This window comes from Caenorhabditis briggsae (assembly GCF_000004555.2).
Source record: "Caenorhabditis briggsae complete genome, chrII, whole genome shotgun sequence".
In the NCBI taxonomy this organism is placed as follows: Eukaryota; Metazoa; Nematoda; class Chromadorea; order Rhabditida; family Rhabditidae; genus Caenorhabditis; species Caenorhabditis briggsae.
The window spans coordinates 8,440,552-8,461,787 of record NC_013486.2 but is presented as its reverse complement, the minus strand read 5'-3'; the positions used below and the strand labels follow the sequence as shown (position 1 = coordinate 8,461,787).

Sequence of the window (21,236 nt, the reverse complement as noted above, 5' to 3'; positions counted from 1 at the left end):
TCTCAGCATGGCTTCACACCCATCGACGGCTAATACGTTGCCACACAGATCATCTACACAGCATGCTGGAGATAGACGATCGCCGAAAAGGTTCGTCTGTGCTGATGAAAATACGTGTCTAAATAAGTATTCCAGAAGTCAATCTGAAACTAGCAACGGACCAGTTTATCCACAATCAAAAGAGGGGTAAGAATTAAAATGAGACGGGGAGAGATGCCGCGAGGGTAGTCGCAGACAACGAGACATTTAATAGACATCGAAGAGAGAAAAAGAGAAATAGGGAAGAGAGATTGTTGACCCTCTGTCAAGGCGACTGAGGACGGGGAAGACGGCCCCCCGAGCGGTCGCGCGCACCAGACATTTTTACCCTTCATCTTTTTTCTAAAATATGAACTGAGTGGGAGGTTCTATCGACTAATGGGGGGGGGGGGCACAATGGAGAGGGGCCGAATATCGACTTTTGTTATCGACTTTTTAGGAGGTTCACCTCCATTAATTTCTTGTCATATCCATACTTGTAACGGGCCGGGCCGAGCCGAGCTTTTTCCGGAATTTCGGAGGCCCGGCCCGGCCCGGCGGGCCAGTCATTTCACTAGTTTCGAAATTTTCAAAAAACACATAAGGGGAGGCCCTTATGTGATTTTTTTTCGAGTTTTTCGATCTTTTTTGATCAGACAGACAAACAATCCGAAATACGAAAAAAAATGGAAAAAATTATATTGAGAGCTCAAAATTTGGCTCAAAAATACAGAATTTTTGACACCGGGCCTTCCGGGCCGGGCCCGGGCCTTGAAAATTTCCTCCGGCCCGGAATTTTACAAGTATGGTCATATCTACTATCTCTTCCTCTATTTCACACCATCTCTCGACATGTTCTATCTTGATCTCACTGATGAACCGCTGACTATAGGCATAACACATTTTTCACCTTTTTTTTGAATGAGAAGTTCTGTAATTTCAAACTAAATATTTTTTTGTTGTTGTTTCTATTCGATCTGTGTAACGCGTCTTTTCCGATTATAGGCTGAAGTAGTAGTAATAATTATGAGGGATTTACTATCCGTAATGACTGATACATTTTCAGGAGCAACATACCATCAAACCCAGAAATAGTGGCCACTGTGCACTTCACTGTGTGTCCCGGAAACGCGATGGAGAAAGAAGTGTGGGATCGAGTGAAGATACACTCGAAAAGATCCGGAATTCCACATACTATTGTATTCGATCAGAATTCGAATGTGCCAGGCCAGAGGAAGCTGATAGTACATTACAGACAGTGAGTTAAATGCGGTCAAGTTTTCGAAACCTTTGCAATATTCAGGTTCGACCGAAATAAACTGCAATCCGACAAAAGCTTACTGATGGGATCACCAGCGGATTTTCATATAGCATGGTATGCGAGAGAACATACAGAATTGTATATTCTTTTGTCCCTGTTTTTCATTGAACAACGGACTTTTTTCCAGGGATAAGAATGAATCGAAGGTTGAAAAGAAAATGCACGTCACCGTACAGATACTTCATAAAGAGGGAACTACAAAGGATCTTCATTTAGAGGAAAGATTTTCACAATACGGTCAGGTGCTGGATGTATTTCTTGTGAAGGCCCCTCAGCGTGGATATGTTTTCGCTGTCATCGTGTTTCCTCGAGTTGCAGACGCTCACAGGGCAATGAATGACAAACAAGAACCGAAGGTTTGTGTTGAGATTGTTCCGCCTTGAAAATGCTAATTGATCTTCTAACAATTATGTTAATGCGCTCATAATGCTACAGTTCGAAAAGCCACTGGTCTTTTTTTTTCTGAATCAATTCTTGGCAATACTTTGAAATTCAAATTCCAACCAAAAATAAATAAGCTCAGAAGTTTTTTTCTTTATCGAGAGCCCCCTAAAAAACAAGATGCAGTTTAAAAATCTATTGTTTTGAAGGAAATTCGTCAAAATAGTGTGCGAATTTTCAGCCTTTGGCATACGCGGCACCTCCATCTAGACGCCTACTGGTAATGAACACCCAGCCGAATACCATGGACCAAACGCTGGTGGTGGTCCGAAGTTATTCAGACGACATCAAAGATATATTGGTGGATTACGCCGAAAGGAGGGCAGTCGTAATCTTCGAAGATATTAAAAAATGCACGGAATTGATGAGAAAGCTGAAAGTGCCTACTAAACAGTAAGTCTTCAAATTCAATTCTTAAAACTGTTTACTAAGAACTGACTACGCACAAAAGACCATTTTCAAAGGCCTAACTAGCTGTATCTCTGTCTAGTTATAACTGCGATTTTGAATTCCAACTTTCCTGGTTTCTCTTCTCCTCTATTTTCCGTGTGAAATATCCGCGCGTTTATTTTGCATGCAGCTGAGTCGGTGTGAAATCGAGAAAAGTGTTTATCATAAGCAACCTCAAAATGAAAAGCTGAATCCAATCTGAAAAAGAAACTTCAGTATTCAATACAAATTAATAGTTATGCGCAGTTTTCAGCTGTTCGGTTTTGCTAATTAAGGAAACTTTCTGAATTAAGATACGAGCAAGCTATGCGAAAAAATTATTTATGGTTAAAAAAACGGTGCTTCTCTCTTTTTTCTATGTAACGCTCGCGCTTTTTCATCTGACCATCTCCTACACTCTGCGTATCCTCCTTTCATTTTCTTCACATGCATTTTGACGGGAATGTGAATAGAGGGACTGGGTGGAAGGGCCGTGGCTTGTTGTACCGGACGTGTGTGGGCACCCAGTCAATCATTGCGCGTCTGGCGCGGAGAGAGTTATTTTGCACTAAAGTTTATTGCCACCACCACCACCACCACTAACAACGCAAACATCCTTTAAATACAACAGGGTGTTTGGTCGCATGACAAAAACCCGAGAGCAGTCTAGGAGATGCTCAGATATTTGCACCCACATCATTTGTGAGATCGAGAAGAACATGTGGTATGTAGTCCCCTGAAATATTAGGATCATTATCTCGCGCCTAGTATCTCAAGCATTATAGAAATAAATGTTTGAAAAAGGGCTTCAATAGATTTGAAATATATTCTCAATGTTTCATCATAACTAAATAAAACTTCATTACAGTCGTTACAGTCACTACATAGAGCAATCAACTGCAGTGGACTATTGCCCTGATAAGTTATACGATTTTATCGTAGAGGCCACTGAAAGACGAAAACAGGAAGCAGCCGAAAAAAAGAGACAAGCCGAGGAACAAGCTGAAGCTGAAAAAACGGATGGTCTATCAAGAAACACAGATACAGCTCATGCGACGCCATCGGGTTCTTTATCACAAGGTCATAAGAGCGCGAGAGAATCGAAATCATCAGTGGAAGAACAGCACAAGGATCAAGAGGAAGCAGAATGCTACGGCACCCCGTAAGTTTAGCTCCGACATAATTTAAGAGCAAGGCGTTTCAAAATTCGGACAGTTCAAAACCGGACATTTTGACATTCTGATAATACAGAGACAAGACAACAAAATGGTTTTCTGACCAAATACATTTTTAAAATGTAAATTTTTCGAATTTTTGGTAGTGTTCTATTAGAAATAAAAACCATCCGAAAGCCATAGCACCATTGTTGTACTCTAAAACCTATCAATTCGACTGCATTATCACGGTTGCGAAAATTTCTGGTTTTGAAAAGTCCGAAAATGTTTCAAATATTTCAATCATCCCTAAGCTGAGCCGTGTTTCAGCTGGATATTGCTTTCATCACTTTGTTTTGGAAACTTGTCATTTGTCTGTTTTTCAGGTCAACTAGCAACGAATGCAACGCAAAAGAAAATTCAGATGATGATAATGGTTTTTCGGGATCCGGATTGAGGCACAGTCATGGTAAAAGTGAAGATGGCGAGACGGATACAATTGATGACTCGCCTGGTCCCAGTAAAAGATCTGATTCGGAGCGTAAACAAAGAGAGGAACCAGAAAAGTCGAACGGCGGACCAGAAGATCCAGGAACCAAAAGAGTCAAGCGATTTTCTCAGCACGGTGGAATCGTTCATAGCGGTTCTAATGGAGGTTTGCGGTCCTTTACAGTTAACTGGTTGGAAATTCAGTATTTTCAGCTAGGGAAAACTCGATCCAGCCGTTTCAGTCCCTTCCTTCAACATCGAAAAACCAGGATGAGCGGGAACTTTTTTCGAATGTGTTTGCTGACAATTCGTATGATGAGTGAGTTATTTTCAGGATTCAAGTTTTCATAATCTAATTTTTTGTAGAACCAGCGCTGAAAAAGAGGTCAATTCGAAACGAAATTCACCTCCATCTTCATTCGATTGTCAAAATGACACTTTGATGAGAGTGATCAATCGTATGAAATGGAGACCTCATCCCAATTTGAGTTCTTTCCCAACTCGAGTTGACGAACTCATGAAACTAAATCTGAGAACACGGGTAAACTACGAAAAATTGACTGGTAGACCATTTCCCAAGTTCTCAATGGAAGATGATCTCAGAACCCAAACGTCACTTTTCAAAGAAAAAAGAGATTATTATCGGGAGACACCGTGTAAAGAATTGGATATCAGGTTGTTAGATTGGAGAAAATTAACCGACCATATAGACCGAGACATTGACGAGTTTCGTGCTCCTGATTCTAAAGAATTATCGAAAGATATTCCACAACAGACGATAAAAAGTGGTGGGAGACCGAGTCTTGACGAATCAACAAGATACGGCAGAGTGAGTCTGCTTTTTTTGAATAATCATCCTCATTGTTCTTTTCTAGCTGTCATTCGACTCAACGAATCAACCAGTTGAACTAGCTCAACGGAGCCATTCCTTGAGTATTGGACCTACGACGCCAGCATTTCCAACTTCGCAGCCACTGCTCGTTAATACTCACCATTCTTCACAACCGAGTGGATCTGGAGTGACAACTCCACGCAGTGGGCAACCCCCTATTCCGATGTCACCAGTGGTAAATTATAGGAGTGCCTAACTAGTAAAAAATCTCAATATTGGAAGAATGTTATTTACCAAATTTCATTTTTCTTGTGTTCAGTAATCAGCAGGGTCCTCGGAAGAATCCCGAAGATCCGAAAAAAAAATTTAAATTCATTATCTTAATCTCTTATGGGGTTATTCATGGAGCGAAGATAGGNATTGAAATGCAGTTCCGCGCCCCCGAGGTTCAATGCATGAGCGTCGCGAAATGTATTTCAAAGCATTTCGCGACATAACTGTAAATGCATTTCAATACATATTTTCGCTACATGAATAACTCCATAAAATTGAATATTTTCAGTCTCGACACAATTCAGTGTCGTCTACCGGTCGACCTGCAAATATTCAAGCGTTGCGTCATCACAGTGTCATGTTCCCACCAGACGTCTCCATTCCGCCACCTCCAATTCCACCAACTAATGATGAAATGCGAACAATACAAGGAAACCTTTCTAGAAGGAGTTCCGAAACACTCCCACCGCTGAAAAGTCCTCCGTTCGGAAGTCTGACCGCGCCCATCGCTCCATCTCCTTCTCAAATGATGGCTGCAACAGGAACCCATTCCGTGTCATCTTCTGCTCACTCAACACCTCGTCATTCGATTTCTGGAACACCTATTCATTACGAACCTCCATCAACACCGAAAGGGCCTTCAATTTTAACACCAAAGACGAACAAGCCTGAAAAAGTGCAAGTGCGACACGATTCTATTTCAAAACCAGGACCGTCTAACGCTGCAAATGCACTTCAAGCTCGATCGCAGTCGATGACATCTGACCACAGAAAGAACGTTACTCCTACTGTTCGAGATGCTGGTAGCGATCTTTACGAGAAAATTATGTCCAACCAGCCGAGCATGGGTTTCAAAAAGCTTCCACGTATCGAGAAGAAACCATCTGCGCTTCAAAATGTACATAATCAACAAATTAACATTCCAACTGCTTCAACTTCATCAGCACCATCAACTTCTTCAAATCATGCCATGCTGCAAAAGGACAAAGAAAGAGAAAAGGAGAAACGTAGGAAGGAAAAAGAGCGGGAACTAGAACGGGAACGTGATACTCGAAAGGAGGTGAGAAAGAAAGAAACCAAAGAAGAACGGCATAAAAGGAAAGAGCTGGAAAGAGCAAAACGGGAAGAAGATGAACGACGGGAACGGAAACGCGAGAAACAGAGGATAAGAGAGAAAGAGGAACGGAGAAAGGAGAAAGAAAAAGAGCGGAGGAAAGTTGAAAAGGAAAAACTTAAGAAGAAGAAACACCAGAGAGATGACAGTAGTGATGAATCAGGATCTAGTTCGGACGATGATTTGGATTTGGATGTCAGGAAGTCGGCGAAGGAAATGACGCAAGAAGAGAAAGATCATCAACTCGCAATGATCCTTTCGAGAGGTAGTATAATTGAGAACCTGAAGTCACGAAGGAGGTCTGATAAACGAGGACATGATTCGTTTGAAAAATTGCGTCAGAAAAATGAACAGGCTGGCACACCGGTGAGTTATTCAGATACAGAATTTTTTTATCCCTCTGCTCATCCAGAGTTTACAGAGACGCGTATTGATTGAATCTTCTGATGATGATGATAAAGGAAAAGACGATGATAAGGATAAATCTGATTCCTCGAGTGGAGAGGCCAGTGAAACGGAACAACGCTTCATTCCTCCTCCGCCACTGCCGCCGTCTTCCACGGGAGCAGAAGCTGCTAAACGCAGTAGTAAGCACAAATACAGTCATAAGGAGAAAGGTGAAGTATTGTCATCGGATGGTGAAGGAAAACGTGGAGAAGCCCGCAGGAAGAAGAGATCCAAAGACGACAGAGACAATCGTAAAAGACAGAAGTCTCTCACCAACTACTCATCAGATGAGCATGATCGGGAACATAATGCGAAACGAGTTCGGAGAGAAGAGAACGACGAAGTAAGTGTATATTGAGTCATTTCATGAAATTACGTTAATTTTTCCAGGCGAATCGTCATACCTCTCGAACATCCAAAGATGAGCAAACATCGAGAAAAAGAAAGTTGGAAAACCGTTTGAGTTCAGATGAAGAATCTAAGAGAAAGATTAAGCAAGGTGATTTTCGTGACATTCCACATGAGAATATTTCGGACGAAGAAGAGTCTGAATCGGCAGCAAGAGTTAGAAGGCAGTCGTCCAGTAGTAACGCTAGCAGTTCCGCTTATGGAAAGAAGCTCAAAACGCCGCCAGTGATCACCACCCCATCTGCTACTCCCCTCCAATCACCAAAAATTCTTTCCCCGAAACAAGTATACTCAAAGACTTCCACATCTTCAAAACTTCCATCTATCACTGCACAAGAGCCTTTGGTATCTCCGAGACCTCGAAATCGCACATCGTCATCAACTTCTACTGCTACCAACTCATCTAAATATGAAGCTCCAGCTGTTTCCGAAAAACAGCTTTCGCCCCCAGTCACAGCAAAAAGCAGTGTGTCTTCTATCGACGATTCGGCACTTCACGATGAGTTCAATATCAACTCGGCAATCGATAGTCCGGCCAGCGTCACAGGAAAACCGATGGTGTTGACGAAGGCAGCAATGAAGGCGTTTAATTCATCATCTCCTAGAAAGGTTAGTTTTCAGCTCGTTGTTTGGTTCTTTGCTCGGAATGATATGGATGTTTGTTTATGAGCTGTAAATGTTGTATGTTCTGGTTACGCTTTATGTTCTTTTAGCTGAGCAATTCGTCGGCCCAGCATGATTCGTCTTCGGATACATCATCCAGCTCCTCTTCATCTTCATCTGATGATGACTCCGATGAGGATACTGTAGTGGCTGCGGAACCAAATGATGCTCCCCCGGCTGCCATTGAAAACATCGCTGCTGAAGAACCCATTGAAGTGACTGTTGGTGAAAGTTCTGATACGCTGGAAACACATTTGGCAACTTCAACATCACCCGTCCTACCTGCTCTACCAGCAGAGTTGATAGTGTCGGATGAAAGTAAAGAATCATCTGATGTGGAACCTGTGGTTAAAGAATTTTTACAATCTGCCGCTCCAATTCAACAAGAAATGAACGAAGAATCTCAATGTGCCGTATCAACAGAGCCAGATGTGGAGCGTGTTGAGGAAGAAGATCAACATGCTCAATCTGAAGACATTGAAGAATCTCTGATGACGATTCAAGAAGATGTGCAGATGGAAAAAGAATCAGAGTCTGTTGTGCAATCGAGTTTCTCTCCGCGTCAGGAACCGGAGCATGTGCCAGCACCAGTCACAGAAAAATTCACATCGCCGAAACAGGTTGACACAAATCCTATTTCACCATCAGCTCATACTGTTATTTCGGATCAGGTAAGATTGCAGCATGTAGCTCAGCGAATTGTGTGAGATTAGTATACATATATTGCACAGATTCCTTAAGTTCTGTTTTTGAGAGTGCTCAGATATTGTGATAGTCATTAGTATCCGTGCTGTGTCAGTACATTCGGTTAGTAACGATACGGTGTTTGCAGGAAACCGATCAAGCTGTTCAGTCGATTTTCGACGAAGAAGAAGCTGACGAGTTCCCGCAATATCCAGATTTTGTGATGACCAATGACGACAAAGAAGTCCCTGATAAAGTACTTGTTTTAATCAAAAGTCTGATTTCATTTTTCCTACTTTCAGGAGACCGTTCATCCAGAAACCGCGGAGAAGACGTCATCTCAATCAACCATCTCGTCCGAAGGTTACAGCATAGATAAATTGATATCTCCCAAACCGTCCACATCCCAACCTGAAAAGAATAACGATGTTGGCAGTATTGACACCATCGAAGGAGAATTCCCACATATTGTGAATCCTATTGAACAGATCGTTGAGATTGCTTCAATAGAGCCGATCGAGAACAACGCAGCAGACGAGAAGTATATGGATGACAGCGACGAGGATTATGGAGCGAGACCACTGGAGATTGATGAATCCTCACCGGAACATCATACATTGGAGAAATCTGTGGAGATTATGGAATCTGAAAATATTCCAACTAATGAGAAAGTTCAAGAAGATCATCATAAAAATCACGAACTCGTTCAAGCTCCTGTGCAGCCTCAAAAACCATTGGAAGTAATCACAGAAACACAGCAATCACATCAACAAGTAATTCAACCTTCCCCACAACCTGCCATCACCCCATTATCTCAACCAACTGTTGCACAATCAGCATCTGAAATCCCGCAAACATCACCGACAGAAGGGGAATCCGTTCGTGCTCGTTTCGGTGAGCTAATCAGAGATAGAAACGTCAATGAGATGGCATCGCTTTTGCAAGCAAAGCCTGAATACCGGAACTTTCTCTATGCAGACATGGTACAGACGATTTCAGATATGGTCTGTCATGCCGCGCATGGTGCAGGAATTGGATTTTCAAAAGAGACGCAAGAGCGACAAGCGGCTGTTATGGCTCAGCAACAAGAACAAATGGCCATTAAAAACGCACAAGCACGACAAGAACTGTTGGAAAATCAGCGACGAGCGGTGGAAGAAGAGAGCTTAAAGCGACAACAGCGAGAACAACTCGATCGTAAAATGGAGATGGATCGGCAGGAGAAGAAACGAAGAATCGAAATGGACCGGGCGAACATGCTTGCTATACAGTTAGCTGCAATGCAAAAGAATCCCGGACAGAAGAACAATATGGGTTTCGCGATGCAAAATATCATCAATCTGATGCCTCCAGAAGCCAGACTGTTGTACACTGGATTCGCTGGTGTGACTCATGGGGTAAGCCTTTGGGAAACGTTTTTTGAACTCTCTCATAACAAAAACATAAAAAAAGAATAAAAGTTTCATTATAAAACCAATTTCGTGGGAGACTGGTTTTTGAAAAATAGGACGAAAATCTATTTTAATGAAAACTACATTGTATCAAATAAGATGAATTATCGGGATACATGACAGAGAACAAATCTAGTTAATTAATTAGTTGTACAAAATCACCAAAGTAGATGTTAGTTGAATTCAAGTGTCCTCTCTCCTATCATAGTCACACTTCCTAGTGCAATGAGGGTTTATTTCACTACTCTTTTCCTTCCTTTTCTTCTTCTTGGTTTTCCATTTTCTTCGCCCCCGAGCTGCACATATAACTCCCACACTGACACATGCAATCGCCCTCTCGCATGTTGCAGTTTGTCGCGGGGCGCCGCTGAGAAGAAGAAGAAAAAGAAGAAGAGGAAAAAAAGAGGGAACAGGGCACACAAACAAACTGAAGAAATTGAGAGTATTGAACAAGTGCAATGGAGAACAAATGCTAGTGGATAGATCTGGAATCATTAACAAAGGAAGCCACCATCCAATTAGTCCATATAATTGTTTCAGCAACAACCTGGACTCGCCAATGGAACAACTCCTCAATTAACACCACGTCCTTCTTCAACAGCTTCATCGTCAGCATCTGTAAGAACCCCACAACCGCCCTCTACTTCGCTGAATCGATCCAGTGTAGAGCCTTCCACAGGTTTCGACGGAGCTATATTTCAAAGATGGTTTTACAATGTGAGTCTCTCTTCTTTGCTTTTCATTTATTTTTGCCCTCTTCTCCAATATTGACTTTAACTTTTTGCGAGAATGAACTCCGTACGGGGAACGGAGTTCGTTGAACTGGTGTAATCTGGGTCAATATTTACGGCACTGTGCCGCACTGAGCGAACGACAGTATTTGAGAACATAAAGTTGATGACGCTGGGTTTCGTTCGTTCCCTTTTTTCTCAGTTGCCACAAAGACAACAATTTCTAATTTCTTGTGTAGCAGAGGGAGGAGGGGGGAAGAATGGCGCCCCACATGAATAATGAAACCTCCAGCGGGTGTTGGCATCGTGCCAAACGCTTGGTGTCCCTTGCGCAAAAACTGTCCTTTTCATCTGATGAAAAAAGGGCGCGGAGAGGGAGGGACGAAGAAGTGCAAGAAGACGGGGTTTACATGATTGAATGAGATTGCAATTCTGGGTTACTGTATCACTGATTGAATTTTCTCAATATTTAAGCGAACGCATTTTTCGTTCCCATACAGAACCTCCCATTTCGTTCTTTTCGTCGAATTTTTTCCTCTTTCTTTTCTTTTATTCTTCGCAGCGAGAGCGTGACAGTTCTTTCTAAAATTTTATCGTCCAAAGACGGCAATATTTTTTGGATTTATTTTTGTAGAAACTGTTTAGTCACAATCCTCCCTTGCCGCAAACGATCATGCTAGAGATAGAGACCTTGGGTATCATCAACAATAGGAAATATAGAAAGTGTATCGCCTAGTACGAACCCTAGTATCATTTTGTTGTTTGTTTACATCCATTCGAATGCTGTTCTTCGCTCGATGTCGTCGTCGTCCTTCCAAGGGTGCCTGGTGGCGCACGGTGGGCGAGCAGCAATAACAAGGAGGCGAGGCGGCGAGTGGTCAGGACGCGGCTACTCCGTGTCAATCAGTGCCTGGTGCCAGCCATTCCTTCGCTTCTCTGGCGCGAACGGACAGAGTAAGTGGAGAAGTAGAAATCGAGACGAGAGGAGCTGGAGGCGCGAGAGGGTCGAGAGAACGTTGTTCGCAACATCTCTCTTATTATCCCTGCTGTGTGTTGTGTACTTGGAGGCGCCCACAGCGCTTTTCGCTTATTCTCTGGGTCTCACTTTTCGCATAAGGCGGCAATGATGTTCGAGGCGCCGGAGGAGATGCACTATAAGTCGTGCCTGCGGCCTCCATGCGTGGCGCTGTTGTTTTGGAGCGCGACGCACGCTCATTCGCTTGGTCGGTCGCGCGCGCCCCGCGCTCACTCCTAGGAAGGTCCCGCCCACTATTCGGTTGTTGTGTCGTCGCGCGCTCTCTATCCCCAGCCACGGTTGATTGTCGTTCTCTCGCCACTCACTTGTCGGCGAAGCTTCCAGTCAGTCAGTAGAAGCAACCCGAAGAAGCACCCACTCCGTTCCCATATCGGTATACACTTTTTTGATATCTGTGTTCCACGACGGCACGGGCCAACTATTATCATGATCTGAGTGGAATCATTTTGTATCTATAACTTGAACTACCTCACTACTGAACTACCTCTTCTTATTCATCTCTCAAAACTATTAATTCGTCTACCTCTTCTACCGTAATCAATATATATTTTCCTCTTCACCGAAATATTCTCTTCAATTACAAAGTTGCACAATCGACGTTGATTCACTCCTCTTTGCTGAACAACTGCTGATAAAAAAGTACATTTCGGTCGACGCTCTTCTTATCTGTCCCTTCGAGTTGCCTGATATCTTCATCAAGCGTAAAAAGAAGATTGCGTTCTCCAATTGACGTCCTCGACAGAAACACCATCTTCTGTTTCTTCTGTCCCAGTCACCAGTCTCAACATATTTTTATACCACTTTCGACTGACGTGTGCACTTCGGTTGCACTTTTAACGCCCCAATCGCTCTCCTATACTCTTCAACATCCTCGGTCTCTCTCAGTTTGTTGTTGATTTTGCCCGTTGTCGGTTTGAAAAATAGCGCATCAGTCGACAGAGGAATCAGACACCTCGGGAGGACGAAGCAGCCCGCCTGTCTTCTTCTTATTCTTCGTCTTTCTACATCATTTCTGCTATTCAATCGCAATCATCTGGTGATATTTTCAAGCCTGTAGCACCATGAGCTCTGACGAGTCCGCAACTTCTGTTGCACCCAACCCGGCTCCAACCACATCATTAGCAGAACTGAGTGCATTGCTACATCAAATTGCAACGCCACCTCAAATACCAATTGCCCCTGCCACCACGGCTCCAAACCCTTTCTCAAATTTGGAATCGCTCCTCAGTATGGCAACCATGGCAAATCTCACTGGAGCAGCTGTGAATCCATTATCCATGTTTGCTGTTACACATGCCATCAATCAAGCAAATCCAGTATATCAAGGAATTGCAAGGGCACTTCTGTCTATGAATATGGGGCTTTTAGCCAATCAACAGGCGTCGGAGGTGATTGGTCAGCAGGAGACATTGATGAACATATTAGCTGCAAAAAATGGGTTGCCATTTCAACTGCCTCAATTGAGCCAGCAACCACAACAACAACCGGCAGCAACGTCCCAAGGTGGCTTCGCGATCCCACAGGGTCTTCCCATATCTCTAAAGAGAGGCAACAAAGATCAACTGGCAAATGCCACAGATCGGAAAAAGTCTTGTCCACCTACGGTCACTTCGCAAGGACAACAAACGCTTCAACAGCTTATGGGGACGAATGCAGCACCTCCACCTCCACCACCACCAAGATCTCCTTCCCCTCCAAGAAAATCGATGTTTGAAAACCTGCCACCAGAGATGAAGGAGAAGAACGAGATGTTCCGCAAGGAAATCCTTCGTCGTTTGGACATCATTTTACTTGAAGAACTTGGTGCAGATGACGAAGAGGCTGAAGCGAAGCCAGACCTTCAAGAACAGAAGCAAATTCCGACTTCTGAAGAGGATGTTGACGAAACCAAAGGCGACTCAATGGGTTCCGAAGGATCTGCATTTCGTAGGATACTATCCAGAAGCTCTACAATGAACAACTCTAGCTCTGCGTCTGCTTCAAGAACTACTACACCATCCACTACCAGCTCAATTTCCAGTGGTCCAGATTCTCCACCTCTAGAAAGTGCCCCACCGCTAGAAAGTGATTCATTGAGCCCAAAATTCTTGGACATGTTGACGAGCGTTGCTGTTAAACACCGAGAAGACTCTAGTTCTGATGCACTATCAGCTAATATTATGGATGAAGTCGCTTTCACTCAGGTTGGTTTCTGTCCTTCTTCCCCTTTTTCTCCTATTCGGTCAGTCAGGTGTCTTTCGGGCATTGCACTTTCACTTTGCGAAAATTGTTTACATTTTTTGTTGCTTGTTACATCCACACGGCCTTCTCCTTTGCCGAAAATGCCATTGAGGGCGCTGCATTAGGAAATGATTTTGCTGCGTTTATGTTTTCTAAATGGGAAGAAATGTTCTCTTCTTCGATTCACGACTATCCCAGCTTGCGTTGCTCATGTCTCCGATCCCCGACCCCAAGGTACCAGTGTAATATGTCCTGAGAGATCCTGGATTGAAGTAAAAGTGCGTGTGCTGTGACAGCAGGGAAGAAGAAAAGATCTCTGTTGTAAAGAATGGGGAATTGGTTTTTGGAAGTGGGGGGAACGAGAGAAAAAGAGCGAAAGAAAATCGTAAAGAACGGGCCGAAGAGCTTGTTTTTGAACTCAGTTCCTTGTTTCCTACTTCTTCTTCTATTTTTCTGCTTCTATCGACGTCGTCGCCATTTTTGTCCGAAGACGTTGATGGTGGCGGTGGAGAAAAACAAGTAGAAGTAGAAGAAATGAGTCATAGTGTAGGAAGCGTGCGGGCTAGAAAGACCTGAAGCAAAAACAGCCTCCCGTTCTTAGGCTCTCTCTTGAAAATATGCCTTGGTCTCGTATAGATTCTCATTAGAACGTGTATATAGGACTAAATATAGCAGATATATATCGAACACAATTTTTTGTGTACATGATTACATGCTTGTTTTCAGCTCGCCGCGGCATGTGCGGGGTAAAAACACAGTTCATGAGAGCAAAAATGGGGAAAAATAAAAAATCAAGTAATAGGTTTTGGAGAAGAGTGGCTCATCAGGGAATCAGTTATGACACGAATCAATTTTTTTCAGCATTTTCCAATGGTATGGACTGGTCGTTTGACAATGAAGTCTACGGAGACTATGATCAACCTTCATTTGATCAATGGATCTGAAACCTTCTTGAATGGAGTCCTCGGACGTCAACTGAACGAGGAGAATCCACGTCGTGACTCGGTGAAAATTAATCAACGTCTTCGGCTGGATAACGGACAAGTTGATCGTGAGTTTTGATGTATAATTTCTACTGAAAATTGGAAAACACTAGACTAATAAGAATGCACTTTTTGTGTTGTTGTTGTTACTTATTTGTCTACACACGGACACGGTCAATCAGTCTCAATTTTAGTTGTTTTGCGAGAATAAAATGCCCGTGTGTATTGAGGCTGATAGTAGTAAAAACGGAGAACAGAAGTGCAAGAGAACTCGTTTTTGGGTGGACGGAATATTTTACAATTTATTTTTGCATTCCACCTGAAAAAAAATATATTTACTGTAAGAAGTTGGCCGTATTTCAATATCAGTGCTAACGTGAGTTCGATTACGTCACAACTTAAATTTTGGAATAGATTTTGTCTCGAATTACTCTGTAATATACATTGTATGATGATCAATCCAGGAAAAAATTAGTGATGTTTGAATAGTTCTTGCTGAAACGAGAATACCATCTTTTTTCTTATCTAGATCGTGAAATTTCTCGAAGCATTCACACATTTTTAATATTCACAATTTTCTCTTCTTATTTTAGTTGCTTACTATTTCGACACACTCGTGCAAAGTGGTTCTCTTTGACCCTTATCGTAGTAGTTTCTATTACTTCCTAGTCTGCTTCTTCTCCGAAAACCAATGCGAAACACTAGACACAGTCCGAAAAACGAGTCATACAAACAGAAGGGGGCCGATGTGCACTTTTTGTTTTGAGATCGCCTTCGACGTCCCCCATCTGACCGACTTCCGTATTCGCCACACTACTTCTCCTTCTTCACTGACTCATGTTTTTTCGAAAAGGCCTATGTGCTTCTCCTTCTTATCCATCTTGCATTCCATTCGTTTGCATGCAAAGCATGCACAAAATAAAATATCAGGGGTTCGGAAAACAAGGAAACGGGAAGGAAAACATGAGAAAGAAAAATGACAGCACACACAGAAAACAGAATAACAATAATCATAATGATTTCAGAGGTCCACGGTATCCTAACAAACCCGGAATATGCATGCTGTCTTGCACTATCAGCAGTCACCGATTACGATGAATTGGCCAAGAATGAATCAAATCTAAAGGCATCTTTCATTGACTATTTGATCAAGAAGAAAATCGCTGGAGTATCGTGTCTGGAAGAAGTCGATCAGGTGGGATTTATAATTCTACGGTTATATGTATATTTCATTAACTTTCAGAAATTTAAGAGTGCTCGTGTCCATGTTTTCGCTCCTGGAGAAATTGTCAGCAGATATTTGTCCGAGTTAGCTTCATCTCTCTACGATTATCTTCAAGTCAGTGATGTAAGTTTTTGCAGATTTTCGGACATAGCCTAAATGTGACTTTTATTCCAGACCCGCTATTTGCTGATAGTCTTCACCAACGACAAAAGTGATCTAAATATGGATGGCCCACCACCATTAACTTCCCTCGCTGTTCCACCAATCAGTAGCAACTAGGTTCTTCATCTTCATCTTTCACATGTCTCATTCTCGTTCTCTGCCAAACTCAATTCAATACCGATCCTCAACGAATATGTGCAATCTTGTCGAATACCTAAATTTCTGTGTACTATTACTACTACTCACTTTATTTATTTCTACTATATATCTCAGCTCGTCATCATATTATGTATCTTTAACCTGATTGACTCAAACTTGTGTTTTAATTTGAATTATGGGTTTAATAATTTAACAAACAACAAACTCGGTATACTTTTTGCAATTTTACCTCCTCCTTTCTCTTTCCCCCTTGATGTATAGTGCCCCCTTTCTCATTTTGTTTTACCATTCCGTCGGCTTCCACCCGTCATCCTCCTCGAGCATTTGCTCAATTTCCTTTAGAAATGAATTATATTTTCCTCTCTCCTCCGACTCATTTCGAAAACTTTTATCAGCTCCTATTTCATTTGTTTTAGCAGCTCCCAGTCCCCCTTAATACTTTTGCAATTTTCTTCATATTTTATCCTGTTCTAACCCGTTGTATTTTTCGTTCTCATGTATTTTGATCGGAGAGCGGCCCAGAAAACCTAAGCCGTGCCGAAAACGAAAGCGAAAAAAAAAATGAATTGAATTTTCACACTAGCTGCATCTCTTTGTTTTCGAGGATCACATTCACTCATTCATGCAAACCAACACCATAATGACGCATTCGAAAAATAAGGAAATCTTTTTGGGCAACAAAGCTCAATAACAAAAGTTCATTAGCATTAGTCGTTCAGAAGGCGGAAGCAGAAGATGGAGTGTGGGCGAGTACTGTGAGCAAAAAACTGCATAAATATAATTTTAAAAATTTGGATTCGTTGAAAAAATATTATCAGATTTCCGATATTTTGCAGAATTAGGTCTTGTTTTTCGAAAATCTTTTGCAACGGAACACTGAGATTACTTGTATATGTTATCTGAATGTTTTCAAGAAAAATTTTCTCGAAAACTTGCAGAAAAATGTGACGAATTCATATCGGAAAAAAAAAACTTTTTGTAGATTGTTATTTCGAATTAAAGAATTAGAGATTATAGGATAAGAACTCTCCATATAAATCTGATAAGGATTATGGCAAAAAGTCTGCATGTTTCTCTTTGATCTCATCTAATTTCCAATAGCTCGATTGGGTTCCATGTCGAGTCACAGAGAGAGCAGCGATTTTTGCAGCCGAACGAATCGAATCGATCATTGAAACTCCAGCGACGTGATGAGCAGCAAATGTACCACAGAAACAGTCACCGGCTCCCTGGAAATTCATTTTATACATTCCCAATTTATGTATTATTGTGAAAAAACCCAAGAAAAACTGGTCATTTTTTAAAACAACCTCATCTTTAGACACCGGTCTTTTTTTAATTGTTTCGTTGATAACTACAAAAATAACTACAAAAGTATCTACAAAAGCAGAACAAAGTTTTAAGATTTTTTAAAAATTTTCAGGATGTATTAAATAGAAAAAGAGCTTCATTTTTTATTCTGACGACTTTTTTGTACGAATTCATCCAAACTCGATATGCCTCTTGGAAGTAGCGCAACTCTTGATCATTCGAATTTTGGCGCTTCTCAGTACTGAAGGGCATAACTCAAATGGGAACATTGTTTCTAAAAAATTGTCAACTACAAAAATGAAGTCCTTCTTTTGTTTAATAGTTTCTGAAATTTTCAGCGCAAACGAATAACGTCTACATACTTTTGTAGATCCCTAACTTTAGTTTCTGTTTTCAAAACCGTATCATCAAATTTTTTGATTTTTGTCCGGTGGGATGAAATTTTCTGCTTTAGCTTGTAGAGCATAAAATCATAGTATTGAACGCACAGTGGTATCAATCGCTTCCACGTTATCCACCGATATATGCTCAATCTCGTTATGGCCTTTTGATGCGAGGAGAACACCTGAAAAAAGTATGATGAATTTTACGATTCCAATGTTCGGAATTTGAGAAATCACAAAAAAAAATCCAAGAAATACGGATAATCAAGAATCCGAGAAAAAAAAGGTTCCCGAAATTAGAGAACTTAGTACCAAAAACTTATAATATCTTAGTCTCAAACTCCAAATACTGAATATGACGGATTCTTAGAGTCCTAGTATCTACGAAACCTTAAACTTATTCTAGGCAATTAGAGTAGCTCGAACCTTTAGCTCCAAGTGTTATGATCGCATGCTGAGGACCCATTTTGACCATTTCCACAGCAGCCTTTTTAGCGTCTTCCACGTTGTTTTGAGGGATTCCAGTGATGAATTCAGCCTGAACATTTGCGACATAATCTTTCTCAATTTGAATTCGTTTAAATTTTGAATTCCAATCTTAAATCTCAACAAACCTCATTCTCATTTGTACAAATAATATCCACAAGATCCAGAATTGTTTTATCCATATTTGCATCTCCTGGAGCTGGGTTCAAAAATGTTATGACCTTATTTTTTCGAGCGATTTCGAATGCTCTTCTATTTCCTTTTTCATCGATTTCTCCTTGGCACATGACCATTTTCGAGTTGGAAATAATTGAGGAATTGGCATCAGCTACTTCTGGAGTCAGGAACAAATTGGCTCCCAAAGTGACGACGATACTATTCTCAGCTGAAAATAGGAACTGTTGAGAAATGCAAAGGTTACCGTAAAACCTGTAATAAAAGGGTCTCCGAACTTTTAACTTTGAGCCAATATATCTTAGTTCCTGTCAAAGATATAAAAAAGTGATCAACTGATAAATTGTTAATAATGATATCAGAAGTGATTTGTTAGTTGACACCTTTTTGATATCTTTCTTAGAAATCGAGGTAAATTAGCTCAAACTTGAAAGTGTGGGGACCCTCCTAATTGTATTAGGTTGGCGGGAAAGTCTTTGTCACTCTGTTTGTTTAATCACTGTTCTCGTATATGGAGGCTGTGTATGATATCGACTCTAGTGAATAACAAGGTGATAAGAACCTTCCATATAAACAAGTCCCCATTTCCTTCCCTGCTCCTCATCTGTAATTGAAACGATATGTTTGTTCCCACTGCTATTCACATCAGACATGTTTTGATTTACCTCTTCCTATCTCACACCACGATGAAGGATTCGGAAACTTTCTTGAAGAATGTGTACAACACACATGCCCCTCACTACAATACTATTCGCAATTGGTTCCATCGTTTCGAAAAAGATGACTTCTCGCTCGATGAAAAGGATCGCTCTGGGAGACCCCGTGAGTTGGATTTGGACAAGCTGAAGCACGCATTGCAATCGGATCCATTTCAATCTAGCCGTGAACTAGCTGTCACATTCGGAGTTCACCATAGCACAGTCCTTGAAGGTTTGAAGTCTCTTGGAATGAGAAAACTTTTTGGTCGATTCATACGTCATCACCTGACTCAAGCCAACCTTGACCGCCGAGTCGACGATTCGATTACTCTTCTCACTCTCCACGCGGGCGATCGATGGCTGGACCGGCTAATAACCGGAGATGAGAAGTGGGTCTTCTACGATAATCACCACAGGAAATCCCAGTGGGTTGGAGAAGGAGAGAGCCCACAGGATGTCCCCAAACCCGACCTTCATCCGAAAAAAGTTATGCTCTCTGTGTGGTGGGGAGTGGACGGCCCCATCTACTGGGAACTTCTGCCCGAGGGCAAAACAATAACTGGAGACCTCTACACTACTCAACTACGAAACCTCAAGAAAGCAGTCGACCGTTCGGCCCTGAAAGACAAGAAAGTGTACTATCAACATGATAACGCTCGCCCACATGTTTCGAACAAGTGAAGCAGGAGCTGATGGGATATGGATGGAATGTTCTCCCTCACCCCCCGTATTCTCCTGATCTTGCTCCTTCCGACTATTGGTTATTTGGCGATATGACACGTGCCTTCGAAGGAAGAAGCTTCAATTCCCGTGGAGCGGTCGAAGCGGCACTCAAACAATACTTTGCCTCACGCCCGGCTGGATTCTACCGCAATGGAATCCATAAATTGAGGGAACGTTGGAGACATGTTGTTGATAATGATGGACAATATAATTAATTATTCGGTTATTTTTTCTTTGAGAAATAAACTATTGAAAAAGTGACAAAGACTTTCCCGCCAACCTAATAAGTTTTACGGTAGTCTCGATTTTCGCAGATTCATGATTTTAAGATTTCAAAGCTAATCTAAAACATATCAAATTTTGTTTCTCACCTTCTTTATTAACAGTGATAGTTGCAGTAGCCGTGTGTGACTCTTTTGTCTTTCCAACACAACTCGTATCCACTCCATTCTCAGTCAACCCTTTAATATTCGAATCTCCAAACATATCCTCTCCAACCAATCCAATCATTGCCACATTGGCTCCAAGACGCGCGGCAGCTACCGCCTGATTTGCTCCTTTTCCACCGGACCCTGACTTGAAATCATTTCCACGAACAGACTCTCCAGGACGTGGGAAACGATCGGTGTAGCTAAAAATTACAGAAATTGGTTAGCTGAAATTCGGAATGATACAAACCTGACAAGATCCTGAACGATACTTCCAAGCACTACAATTCGGTCGGACGACATTTTGCACTCCGTGTGTACTGTGAAAATGGGGAATAAAGAAGAAAACAGAAATAGTTGAATGAAGTGATAGAGGAATAGAGAAAGAAACAGTATGTGTTTGTAAATGGGTTTACTACTTATTAGAGGGTTGTTGGTAGAGCAGATGTGTTGTCTGTACTGTTTGTTTTCTGGTTCTATTCTACAGAAAAGTTTTAGGTTAGAAGATACAAAAGAATAATACCCTAATACTTTAAAAACATAATATTTTCGGGTTTTTAACAAAAAAGGGTAAAAAAGTAAAAAACGTTAGAAAAAATAGAAAACTAAAAACTACTTTTACAGAGAATACGGTCATTCTGATCGCAGTTACCGGAAAACCTGTATTAGAAGAATTTATAGATTTTCATGAACTTTTAACTAGAATTCACCGGCATTTTCGATGAAAAATTTTGAACAAAATGTCCGGAAATTCCCTCTCATTGAAGGGCCCCCTTCTCAGACTTATTTTACG

At 41.6% G+C, this 21,236-nt stretch overlaps 2 protein-coding genes across 2 annotated transcripts; one reads left to right on the top strand and one right to left on the bottom strand.

The window, feature by feature from the left end:
- Positions 1 to 7: 7 nt before the first annotated feature.
- Positions 8 to 16,198, top strand: Cbr-din-1 (the record flags this gene model as incomplete). Its single annotated transcript, XM_002631027.1, has 22 exons — positions 8 to 90; positions 136 to 186; positions 1,085 to 1,276; positions 1,467 to 1,695; positions 1,962 to 2,173; positions 3,078 to 3,371; positions 3,750 to 4,018; positions 4,066 to 4,171; positions 4,219 to 4,681; positions 4,728 to 4,919; positions 5,247 to 6,437; positions 6,484 to 6,861; positions 6,909 to 7,535; positions 7,640 to 8,260; positions 8,422 to 8,529; positions 8,576 to 9,670; positions 10,265 to 10,403; positions 12,542 to 13,674; positions 14,573 to 14,762; positions 15,720 to 15,889; positions 15,938 to 16,042; positions 16,094 to 16,198. The coding sequence occupies 22 exons, from the start codon at positions 8 to 10 to the stop codon at positions 16,196 to 16,198; spliced, it is 7,953 nt and encodes a 2,650-aa protein (XP_002631073.1).
- Positions 16,199 to 17,289: 1,091 nt separating this feature from the next.
- Positions 17,290 to 20,746, bottom strand: CBG02845 (the record flags this gene model as incomplete). Its single annotated transcript, XM_002631028.1, has 6 exons — positions 17,290 to 17,469; positions 18,040 to 18,116; positions 18,361 to 18,472; positions 18,549 to 18,805; positions 20,387 to 20,646; positions 20,694 to 20,746. 6 exons carry the CDS (start codon positions 20,744 to 20,746, stop codon positions 17,290 to 17,292), a joined length of 939 nt encoding a protein of 312 aa, XP_002631074.1.
- Positions 20,747 to 21,236: the final 490 nt, after the last annotated feature.